The following is a 12,037-nucleotide window of genomic DNA, read 5'->3' as shown; positions in this document are numbered from 1 at the left end:
TTCAGCGACAACAATTGAATCGCCAATATGCTTTTCTTAAGTGATTTTTCCAGCCATGTAGGCTAAATTAGGCTGAACTGGCCTACTTTCTGGATAAAATGTTTCTTTAGATTTTTTGAAACGCCCTGCAGCATTTCAATGGAAGGTAAAATTGTAGATTCGTTTGGAAGCGTTTTTAAAGTTAACTTCGCCTATAGAAAAGAAGAGTTGGATTTTCACGCTGTTCGTGGAATCAAGTTTTCAGATCGAATCTTTATGCTTAAAGCCATATTTTCAACTCTAGCTTTGATTAAAAGTATCAAGTATCGTAGCTAACTTCAAGCGTAAAACAGCATCAAACGCATGTAGCCTAATAATTCTTGATTTTGATAAACTTATGAAATAACTTCAAGAATAAGGTTCTCGCTGAGATTTGCAGAGCGTGTAGTAAAGAAACAACCCCTGTTGTTAAATTCACAAGTCTTGATAAGATTAATTTATTTTTTGTAACTCATATGTATGCCTAGGTTACAGTACTATATTTCAGCCCGCAAGTAGTTATGTTGGTGCAAATACAGTCCGCGGCCGAAAGGATGAAAACCGCTGTTCTGGAGGCTTTGAGCGGCTGACGCAGGCAGGCTGAGTTGCCGAGATTGACAGAGTGAAGTTTCCGATTGTTGAATTGTTGTTGCTGGGGAACTATTCCATCCATAAGGTTGCCGTTGAATGGAGAGCAGCCCTTATAATGCGTTGCTCAAGCCCACACCTCGAGAGTCGAACCAGCGCCGCTTGAATTTGAAGCTTTTTCGTTCACGAAGTCACGCACTAACCAATTGAGCTGTCGTGGCGGACGTCGTTTATGAAAGCGACAAACCCGAGCAATTTGTGTTTCTGAATTAAGAACATTACATTTTTTTCAGGCACGTTATAAGTTACCTAAGGAGCATGTAACCAAGTGCTTCCCTGGATCCGCTGCTGCGTTGGAGTAACGTGGGCTTCTGCAGATTAATGTTAGTTTTAAGATGACGCACTCAACCACGAAAATAAATGATTAACTTATTCGTCTACATGTTTGCATTTGAAAGCGCTAGAAAGAAATACAGTTCAAAAAAAGTAACCAGTTTTTTAAATGTTTAACTAAAAAAAATGCTTCAAATCAAGGTTTATGAGCAAGTGTATTGATCTTACATCAACGTGGCTTTGATTTGATCACAATCCTCCAGCAAAATCAAAATTCGAGAAAAAAAGGAATAAGTTATAGCTCACTTGCACAAATCATCTAGGTTGCTTTTCCAGTAGCCTACTCCAAGGTAGCTTTTTTCGTTAAAATGTAATGAAAAAGATAGGTGTTTGATGACAGCTTAGAAACAAGTTGAGAAATAATTTTTCAGATAAAAACGTAGCCTACTTGATTTTTATAAATCTGGTCCAGATCTTTACCAGAACCAGTACGGATCTGACCAGACCTTTACCAGATTTGGACCAGAACGATTCATTTTAGGGTTAGAGTTAGGGTTAGGTTAAGGTGAGTTAACTAACCCTAACCCTAAAATGAATCGTTCTGTCGACCTAACGTCCTGTCGACCAAATGTCTGTCGACCAATGATTGTCCTGTCGACCAACTGACCGGGTACCAGGAAAAACGATGCATGAGAAACATAGCAGAGGCCTAGAAAAATGTACAAACTACAATAGGCTACGAGAACGTTCTGAGGAAAGCTTGAGTAGCCTACTATAGATTTGTCCTGCAGGCCGAACATTGGGTGCTGCTGCTGTAGAATATGACTGTGGACATCGCTCTGATACTTACTAGGTCACTAATAGATGGACCATTCAAATAGCTTTCTAATTTACCAATTAACGAAAGCAAATTTTTCTTAATTTTGCTGCCCAACAGCAAGTTTTAAACGGAGATCCGATTAATTGATGCTTCAAGGGTTTTTGACGCTAATTTCGAAAATGTCGTAATTTTTTTTTTTCCAGCACATGAAGTTATTGAGACATTTGGATGTTTGTTGTTTAAATTTGCAAATGCGACGCAATTTGACCTAAGCAATAATGACAACTTTGACCTCAAGCTTGCACATTGCGAATTTCACAATGCATTGTGATTATCAGTTGCATTTTAGGAATTTCAGTGTTACAATTAGTATCACTGGAGTAGACCGATCACTTTTTGAAAATGAAAACAAAGAAAGAGAAAGACCGCCATAAAATCAAAGATAAGGGAATTATGTCCAATGTCTACTGGTAGACTATTAGACTTGTGATTTCACATGTCCATTATATTACTCTACTTGTCAACCATTCCTTACAGCTTAAGGTGCAGCCGTATGTTTGTATCCCACAAGTTATCACCATGCTGAGACGTCATCAGAATGAGAAAAAAGACTTATACAGACTGTCCGTTGTGCCAGAAGATGAATTACCGCCTGTACGCCGCAGGTAGGCTATTGCATATGATTTAAATTGATTTTCAATTTTCTAGGTCTATATATTTTATGGACCAGCGTTTTTTTTAATTTTCTTTCCTGGGTACAAATTGCTTTTTAAATCTTTGAAGATTATTTGTCAGCTGCGTGGCGGCGTGGTGAGAGCGTCTACGCCACGCTCGAGAGAGCATCGGTTTGACACCGCTCCAAGACAAGCGGCTACGTCTTGTAAAGGAACTTATTAATAATACACAAAAGTAATTGAGAGCAGCTGGTTCTATGACTACATGCCTTTGCTGCTGCCAGCAGCTCAGGGTTACCAGATTGGCCTTTTTAAGGCCAAATTTCTCGAATTTGGCTTTTTTTAAAGCCGTTTGGCCTTAGAAATTATACATTTGGCTTTTTTCTAGATTTGGCCTTAAATTTGGCCTTTTTTAAATTTAATCTTCAAAATGCATAATAATCAATATTTCTCATATATCGTAACTTTACCAGATGAAAACCATATTCACCATTGTTCAATACATGTTCTATACTTGTTAAATACTTGTAATGTGACGCCGAGTCAGACTGCGCTCCCCTCTAAGCCAGCCAAGATGTCACCACTGTAGCGGATTAAAACTCATCTGCTACAGTCCTTTTATTATATATACCGTATATACTTGCTACTTTCAGAATTATTTTTGCTATAATTTATTAAAATCCGCTACAAGTCATAAGATATCGATAAATATGAATGTTATAGACATTATTTTGGAATTATAATGTTAACGCTCAAAAGTAGGTGGCCTACACAGAAATGTAACGACTAACGTGTTCACTTTTCAGTTCAATTTATTTTGTTTTGTTGGCGAAAAAGAAAGAAAAAAACAAAAATATACAAAAACACAATAAACACAAACAATTCGCACAACAAGGATGGCAGCGAAAGACCAAAAGGTCACTAAAGTCAGCTGCAATTTTGATCGATCGGTAGTCCAACACAACCGCTGGCTTGCCAGCAGACCATGCTTTCAGAAGTTCAGTTGTTGAGCAATACAAGTGATTCGTGGTTGCGCAATTGAGTGCGTTTCAAATTACCATTATTGTGATGCTTTGTGATGTTATAAATAAATTTGTGATGAGCAAATATATTATTGATCATAGACTTGTTACAAAAGAATCTCTTTTTAATAATTACTGTAGTAATGTTCACTTAAATGATACATACATCATTCATTCATTTATTTTTAGTCATTAACGCGTCAGGGACGAAAAAGATACTAACTAAGTATAGTAACTACAATAGTCGATATAGGCCTACCAGGACGTTAATGAACGGGAAATGGTGGCAAAACCTTGAAAGGTTTAAAACGTGCCTGAATAGTAAATCATGTAGTAGCCTGTATGTCTGTAGTTAGCACGGCCAAAAAACCCAAAAAACAAACAGAAGCACACATGTAGCAATAAATGATAGCCTAATGAAAAGTGTTGTGGTTCGCATTTGCCAGTTCCAATATTGATGTGGATGAGCAGTCATCATAATAAAAATAGGATGGAGAAAGAAAACCGGACATAAAAGAAACCCATCCTTAGGCAAAAGCCCGTTTCGATGCGGCCCAGGAGAGCAAAGTGTTGAGCTCTTCCCATGGTCAAACTGCACATCACGCAGTAGCCTACGACGATTGAGGAATTTAGACGACATGAACATAAATTATTCAATTATGACGATATGAATTTAGCTTTATTCACTGACGACATTTTAATATTGATTGCCTTCATATTTGACCTTCTTATGAAAAGTGTTCAGCTCTGTTCGACACTACTGTAAGACTCTTTCCTGTTGGACCATTCCTTTCATACCTTGCTAAGGTATTGCCTTTGTAGCGGACGTCGAGTGGCCTGAACATCCGCCTATACCTAGCTGTAGCTGCTACAGCAACATCCCGGGTAGCCTGCTAGCGTGTAGTGGGGATGATCTTGAGAACAATACCTTGCTTCTTTTGCGAGTAGGAGTTTATTACCAAGAAATGAATGAACTTCCACGTCGGAACGTTGTAGCCAAATAATGCCTTGAATTCAAATAGAACGAGCTAAACTAATTCAGAACATAAAAAACTACACTACAACCATAATTAAACTAACGCCGTGACTTCAGAGAAAGGTATCCGTGACAAACTGACTGAGAAAATAAGGCACCACACAACTGGCCGACAGAAACCATACTGGAAACTCACAAACTGACTGTGTTTAACGCTGAACGATTGATTTAAAGGGGCTTATTGCTTCAAGCAATGCAGCATGCAGGGCCGTAGCCAGACCCCAGAGCAAGGGGGTCCAACTGTTTTTAGGGAGGGCCGAAAAAATTTAAATGGTCAAAATCATTATAATTGTGGCTGTTGCTCGTGAATGTTGGGATTTTGCCAGAGGAGGCGAAATTTTTTTCAGGGGGGCGAGGCCCCCTGGCCCCCGGCTGGCTACGGGCCTGGCAACATGTGTCAAATGCGCAACACCTACAACAACGTAGGAGAAAACTACGTATGTAAAACCAACCCTGATAAGTGGTGAAAATTCCGAGAAAACGCCTTAATTTTCAGTCAGCGTTTCAAATTCCTACCAAGCACAAATTTCACAACGGCAATTAGACTGTCTAAAGAAAACATGAAAAAAGACCGCAGACGCTAGGCCTACACCTCCTAAGAAAATTTTCCACCGGATTTTTCTTGTATTATTTTGACATTAAGACCTTTTCACAGTCTGACAACCCTGATTACAATGCTTATTTTATCTTGTTTAAGTTTGGCTTATTTTTGGCCTTTTTTCTACCTATTTGGCCTCAATTTGGCCTTTTTTCTTGTTGAGTTTGGCCTTTTTTTCAAACTTTAGTCTGGCAACCCTGCAGCAGCTGCCTATTGTGTTGTTTGTGTGAGTCACAGTGTGCCGGCACTGCATGTTGTGGCAACTGTCACACATTAAAAAACATCATTTAAAAAATCTTTGGGAACCCTCAAAGCTATTATTTGAAAACGTTGTAAATAACAACAGTCAGGTTTGGTAACTAGTAGGCTATACAGTTTGACAGACAAAGAATTTTTTTATCAAATTGAGAGATTGTTCAAGTTACAATAAATGGCCTACAAATTTCTATCGAAATTTATAAAGAGTTAGCCATTGATAAATGGGTTGAAACATACCTTAACAAAATTTTCCAAAACGTTCCGTCCTTGTTTTGTCACACAATGCTTCATTTTATCACATTTATTGAGGGGGTAGTCCCATATCTGGTGTGTGATTTAACCTTTCACATTTGACGTTAAAAAGTGACGGACATTTATTTGCCCTACGTAACCTAACCAACTCTTGTGTTAATCTTCTTCTTCACATAAGACAGATATATTCGAAGGTACAGTACTTTACTCATCAGCAGATTTCATATCAATGTAAAGATGTTATGATATAGGGTTTAAAATGTCCGGCTTAGATCTTACAAAAACATCTCAGAATAAGAAGTTTGGTATTATTGAAAACAGGCAGATTGAAATTACGTCATCCACTGCGTTAGATCGGCTGAGAAGTACGACATCAGATACAATGACTTCTTTGGCGTTGTCGTCACAGCTATCAGATGGAGATAAAAGAATGACTAAAGACTATCAAAGAAATACAGTTCATGATGATGCTGTTGCTGCTGGTGAGTCTGGATCTATTCTTTGAGCAATTATGTTCAAGTATTAACTATTAAGAAATTTGGTCCTTACATTACAACCTAAGATAATATCATTTAGTCCTTAGATTAGATTACTTTGAAGAAAAATATCTTACAATTTTGCCTAACCAGATTTTAATTTTGTCAAACCACGTCTCAAGTCGTCTCATGGTTAGGCTCTCTACGTACTGTGATGGCAAATTAAAAAATAGAGCAGGCACTATACTACAGTTTCAAACAAAGAGTTTTTCATACTTTTATGCGCACTCCTCTTTTTGTTTTGGTGAGTTTGTAATGAGACTTCAAAAATTATCAAACTAATTTTTTATGATCAAGTCATTTTTAAATTGACAATCCTGTTTATTTTTGCATATGTCTTATAATGCATGTTGGTGTTGCATACTACATGATAGCCTACAAGTAAATTGGTTGAATTGTTTTCGTTGCTTCATGCGAATCTGAAATAAATGCCTAACAATAAGCTACACATCAGTAAAAAAAATTAACAGGTAAGGTAGGCTATTAGACCCGTTTATGATGCAGCAGGCTCTGGAACGCCCCAAGCGCAGATGGCCATCTGTCAGCCCCCTTCAGCACCAGAGAACTTGCGTCTGCCATCAAACAAGTTAAAAGCGGGAAAGCACAAGAGCCCGATAACATCCCTCCAGAATTCTTGAGACACTGTGGCTCCAAATGTCTGGCATGGTTGAAAAGGTTTTATTCTGCTTGCCTGACCCTCCAGGCCATACCTAAAATCTGGCGAAAAGAAACTGTAGTGGCAGTAGACTACCTAAACCAAACAAGCCAGCTGATGATCCTAAGAGCTATTGCCCAATATCATTACTCTGCGTCCCATACAAGATCCTGGAACGGCTTCTGCTAACTAGACTCGAGCCAGTTGTTGATCCCCAGCTACCAAAAGAACAAGCTGGATTTCGGCACGGACGCTGTACGACTCATCAAGCAGTCAAGCTGACCGAGGATATTGAGGAAAGTTTCGAGAAGGGCAACAAAGCAGGAGTAATCTTGGTGGACCTCACTGCTGCCTATGACACTGTGTGGCACCAAGGGCTAACCCTAAAGCTCCTCCGCATGATCCCAGACAAAAAGGTAGTGCGATTTCTCGCAAATATTCTTGCAAATTGGACCTTTTTGCTTAAGACAAGTGACGGGCAGTGCAGTCGGCCCCGCCGCTTGAAAACCGGCGTTCCGCAAGGATCATGCTTATTACCCCTACTATTTAACATCTACATTAGTGACATGCCAGAGACTACGTCACGCCAGTACGGCTATGCTGATGATCTGGCACTACTCAATTCTGACAAGTCCTGGCATGTGGTAGAGGAAGCACTTACAGATGATATGGCCCAAATCGCAGACTACCTGAAGCTGTGGATGCTGAAACTGAGCCTGGCAAAGACCACCGTCACACCTTTGCAACATGGAATCTGCGCGCCAATTGTCGGTCTCTCTCAACGGAAACCCACTCCCACACAACCCGTGTTCCACCTACCTAGGAGTGAAGCTCGACCGACAATTAACCTACAAACACCATGCTGAAGCCCTCCATGCTAAACTATCAGCACGCAACACTTGCTGAGATGCCTAGCTGGAACATCCTGGGGTGCTAGTACATCCACACTCCGTACAAGTGCTCTTGCACTTGTTTACAGCACCTCCGAATATGCTTCCCCCACTTGGTGTCGCAGCGTACACACTTCCAAAATTGACACTGCCCTCAACACCACCATGAGAATAATCACCGGTTGCCTGCTTCCAACTCCCACTGACTTTCTGCCGGTAATATCAGGCATCGCCCCAGGTAGACTTCGTAGGGAAAACCACGTACGTAGTCTGGTCCTACAAGCTATGTCAAGGGATGACCACCTCCTCAACCAGATTGTTCTAAACTCGCACTCCCAAAAGCCCCAGCGCTTGAAATCTCGACGCCCGTTCTCTCGACATGCTGCAGCTATCTGCAAATCGAACTTCCACATTTCCGAAGTTTGGAACCGTGAATGGAGAGAAGTTGCGAGACCAACCCAATTCACAGTCCTTCCCAATACCAACACCCCACCTGGAGCAGAACTACCCCGGAAGGATGAGTGAAGCTCAATCGCCTGCGGACTGGAGTGGGCCGTTTTAGCAGCAACATATTCCACTGGGGCCTTGCCGATTCACCATCTTGTGCGTGTGGCTCAGATTTTCAAACTGCTCACCACATTATCTATCAATGTTCTGTATACCGATCACAAGATAGACATGTGGACCTAACAACGCTCGATGAATACACAATCCATTGGCTGCTGCGCCTGGATGTAACAACGTGATCTGTGGCGGCCTCAAACGCAAGAAGAAGACCAGTTTAAAAAACAAAATTTTTCAATTTTTTTAGGTTCTTGCGTTGTTTCCCATGATTTTGACCATGACAAACCCGAAAAAAATGACAAACATTTTGCTCTCAGACGATAAGATACCCTGCCTCAAGAGGTCTAAACATCTCCTTTTTCCAAAATTACCCATTTTTGACCTGTTAAGCCATGATTCTGACGGCGAAGGTCTTTATTTCAACTGAAAACACTTTCATCCAATGCGTTACTGACAGCACACAAGTGAAAATCAACTTTTGGATATTTGGCATTCTTTTGAGAAGTGTGAGGGAAATAAGAAGATTAAGAAGCATCATTTAGCGCCACTAGTGGTGAAAAGGTATTTTGCTTATATCAGGCAACCTATGCACATCTTTTGCTATTTCTCAATAGGTCTAGTCTGAGAGAAATACAACTCAGATTATTTTGACGATGAGGTCAAAGTGACGTCATAAAATTTATGATGATGTCATTCTGAAATTTGAAACTTGCTATGATGATCTGATAAATGGTAAGAGATTAGCTCGTTACTCTGCTAGAAAAGACAGATAGAGATTCGACTGATAACCGTCGTAATGACAATGTTACAGAATGCAAGCCATCAACTAGTTCAGAAACAAATCTATTTGCATTCCCAAAAGCAAGTAGCTTATCTCTAATGAAAAAGTTTGCACCAAAGCTGATCATCTTTCGATGTCAGACAATCAAACCACTGCCAGAGTCGCTGCTGTATTGAAGGCTGGTGTTACAAACCTTGACGAATTTTAAATCCCAATATTGACCACAAGAAGAAAGAGAATCAATTTAAGGTAACACTCCAGTCAAACATACATAAACCAATTCCGTAGGAATGAGCACGAACACTTTGTGTTCTTCACTCGGTGCAAAACTCTTAGAAGATATATTGGGTTGAACGCCAGGTCAGGTTTCAGAAACTTTGGCAGTATCAGTCTCTGAGACACTAAAATATGAAGGAAAACTCCAGGGTGTGCCAAATCTAAGAGATTTTTCTGGTGCATTCCAAGTAAAAGCATCGCCACAAAATAAACCAAATGTGATGAAGTATTTATGATAGAATCAAGGAAAAACGAAATGTAAATTTGAGTGATTAGAATAGCCAAATTCAAATCAAACAAAGGAGCTTTAAAAGGCATGTTATGCCTTAATTTGAATTACTCTGATCAACCAAATTGTATTTCGTTTTTCTTTTTCCTTTTAGGCTACCATAAATAATCATTCTTTATTACAAAAATACATGGAAAATCAGCAGAGCCCTATTGGCATATGCATTTCGCTCTAAGTATAGAGCATCATTAGTGCCTAAAAAGCAAACATAAGAAAGCATTACCTAAAAACTGTCACTAAACAAATAAATAAATGACTCTGCAGTAGCCTGAGATACTGGCCAAGACTAACTGCCAAGACTTAATGGAAATCAATATATGTACTACCATAGGCTAAATACTTTACCCATGCTTTACCACATTCGGTTTATTTTATTCTGACGATAGCCCTTGAAGAGAGTCGGACGAAAAGCTGAAGCTTCGAGCTTTGACCAACCTTCCAGGTAGGCTACTTACTTGCTATTTGTAAGTTCTGTACCACCAATCAACTTTTCAAAAGCATCACATGAGTTGCTCAGTGCTCAGCGTATGGGATCTATGAACAAGCAGCTAGGAATTTTTTCTAAAGAACACTTTTTGATGAATTTTCACCCAGTAGAATCGGTGGCGGTCGATTGGTCGACAGACATTTGGTCGACAGTCATTTGGTCGACAGACATTTGGTCGACAGGACGTTTGGTCGACAGACATTTGGTCGACAGACATTTGGTCGACAGGACATTTGGTCGACAAGACATTTGGTCGACAAGACATTTGGTCGACAAGACATTTGGTCGACAAGACATTTGGTCGACAAGACATTTGGTCGACAAGACATTTGGTCGACAGACATTTGGTCGACAAGACATTTGGTCCACAGGACATTTGGGCTAGAGTTAGGGTTAGGTTAGGGTTAGCTTAGGGTTAGTTAACCTTAACCGTAAAATGAATCGTTTTGTCGACCAAATGTCCTGTCGACCAAATGTCTTGTCGACCAAATGTCTGTCGACCAAACGTCCTGTCGACCAAATGTCTGTCGACCAAACGTCCTGTCGACCAAATGTCTGTCGACCAAATGTCTGTCGACCAAACGTCCTGTCAACCAAATGTCTGTCGACCAAACATTCTGTCGACCAAATGTCTGTCGACCAAATGTCTGTCGGCCAAATGACTGTCGACCAAATGTCTGTCGACCAATTGACCGAGTACCGTAGAATCATGGTTATTTCTGCCAGGTACCCGGTCATTTGGTCGACAGGACGTTTGGTCGACAGACATTTGGTCGACAGGACGTTTGGTCGACAGGACGTTAGGTCGACAGAACGATTTATTTTTGGGTTAGGGTTAGTTAACTAACCATAACCCTAATCTAACCCTGACTCTAACCCTAACCCTAACCCAAAAATGAATCGTTCTGTCGACCTAACGTCCTGTCGACCAAACGTCCTGTCGACCAAACGTCCTGTCGACCAAACGTCCTGTCGACCAAATGTCTGTCGACCAAACGACCGTGCACCTTTCTGCCACATCCTTATCTGCTCTTGGGGATGAGGGCTTCTGCAAAACGTCACGCAGAAGAGACAGTGTTTCTCTTCTTTTTTCACAGAGCCATAAACTTCGCCAGATTCAACTTTCATTAACTCTTGGCATTCTGTTTTTATTTTCTGATCATTTGCTTGCAAGTTCTTTACATCATGGATTTTCAGAACTTTTTACTCTACCAAAAAAAATATCCCACACTGCACCAACGGTTATCTCCAGTCCATGGTGGAGTCAAGCCACCTACAACAATTTTCAATCCAGGTCTTTCTCCAAACATTTAGCAGCAGCACCTTTATGAATTTCGCTGTTGCTAGCATAAGTATTAAGTATCACCTACCTATGCAACTATATTTTCTTTAGGTCCCATACGCTGAGCAACTCGAGTAATGCTTTTGCTTGGGATACACCAGAAAAATCTTTGAGATGATTTGGCATACCCAAGAGTTTTAATTCGTCATGTTCTGGTGTACCAAACACCGATAGGCTACTGTCAAAGTGTCTGAAGCCGACCTAGCTGCAAACCCAGCATATTTTTCAAGAGTTTGCCACTCAATGAAGAACACACGGTTTTGGTACTTGCTCTCGAATTAAATTGATTCTCCTTATTCCTGTGGTCGATATTGAGATTTAAAATTCGTCAAGGCTTGCACCACCACTGCCACCAGCCTTCAATACAGGAGCCGCTAAGGCACTGGATTGATTGTAGTTATGAAACAACCTGAGTGGATAGTGGCTCCGGCCCGGAGGTGTGCTTTCCAACTGTCTGTATGGCTGTGGTCAAGTTCATGACCTTGGTTTAGATAAATGTAATTTTATGTTTCATCGTGGTATTGTAGTAATGCAAGAATTCACAATTACATATGTTGGCAGTAACATTGGTCTTAAATGTACATATAAGATTGAAAATGGGTTCAATGAAGTCAATAA

General features: G+C 40.3%; 1 protein-coding gene across 1 annotated transcript in view; it reads left to right on the top strand.

Annotated features, from left to right (window-relative positions):
- The first annotated feature begins 2,302 nt into the window (after nt 1-2,302).
- LOC145788196 (uncharacterized) overlaps nt 2,303-12,037 on the top strand; it is a 40,894-nt gene continuing 31,159 nt past the window's right edge. Inside the window, exons 1-2 of the mRNA XM_082599890.1 lie at nt 2,303-2,424; nt 5,921-6,081. Coding sequence (XP_082456016.1) covers nt 2,339-2,424; nt 5,921-6,081 — 247 coding nt within the window. The 5' untranslated portion in view covers nt 2,303-2,338. The remainder of the gene's footprint in view (nt 2,425-5,920; nt 6,082-12,037) is intronic.

The sequence above is a fragment of the Aplidium turbinatum genome, chromosome 1 (genome assembly GCF_918807975.1).
Source record: "Aplidium turbinatum chromosome 1, kaAplTurb1.1, whole genome shotgun sequence".
NCBI lineage: Eukaryota > Metazoa > Chordata > Ascidiacea > Aplousobranchia > Polyclinidae > Aplidium > Aplidium turbinatum.
This window is presented reverse-complemented; position numbering and strand designations above follow the sequence as displayed.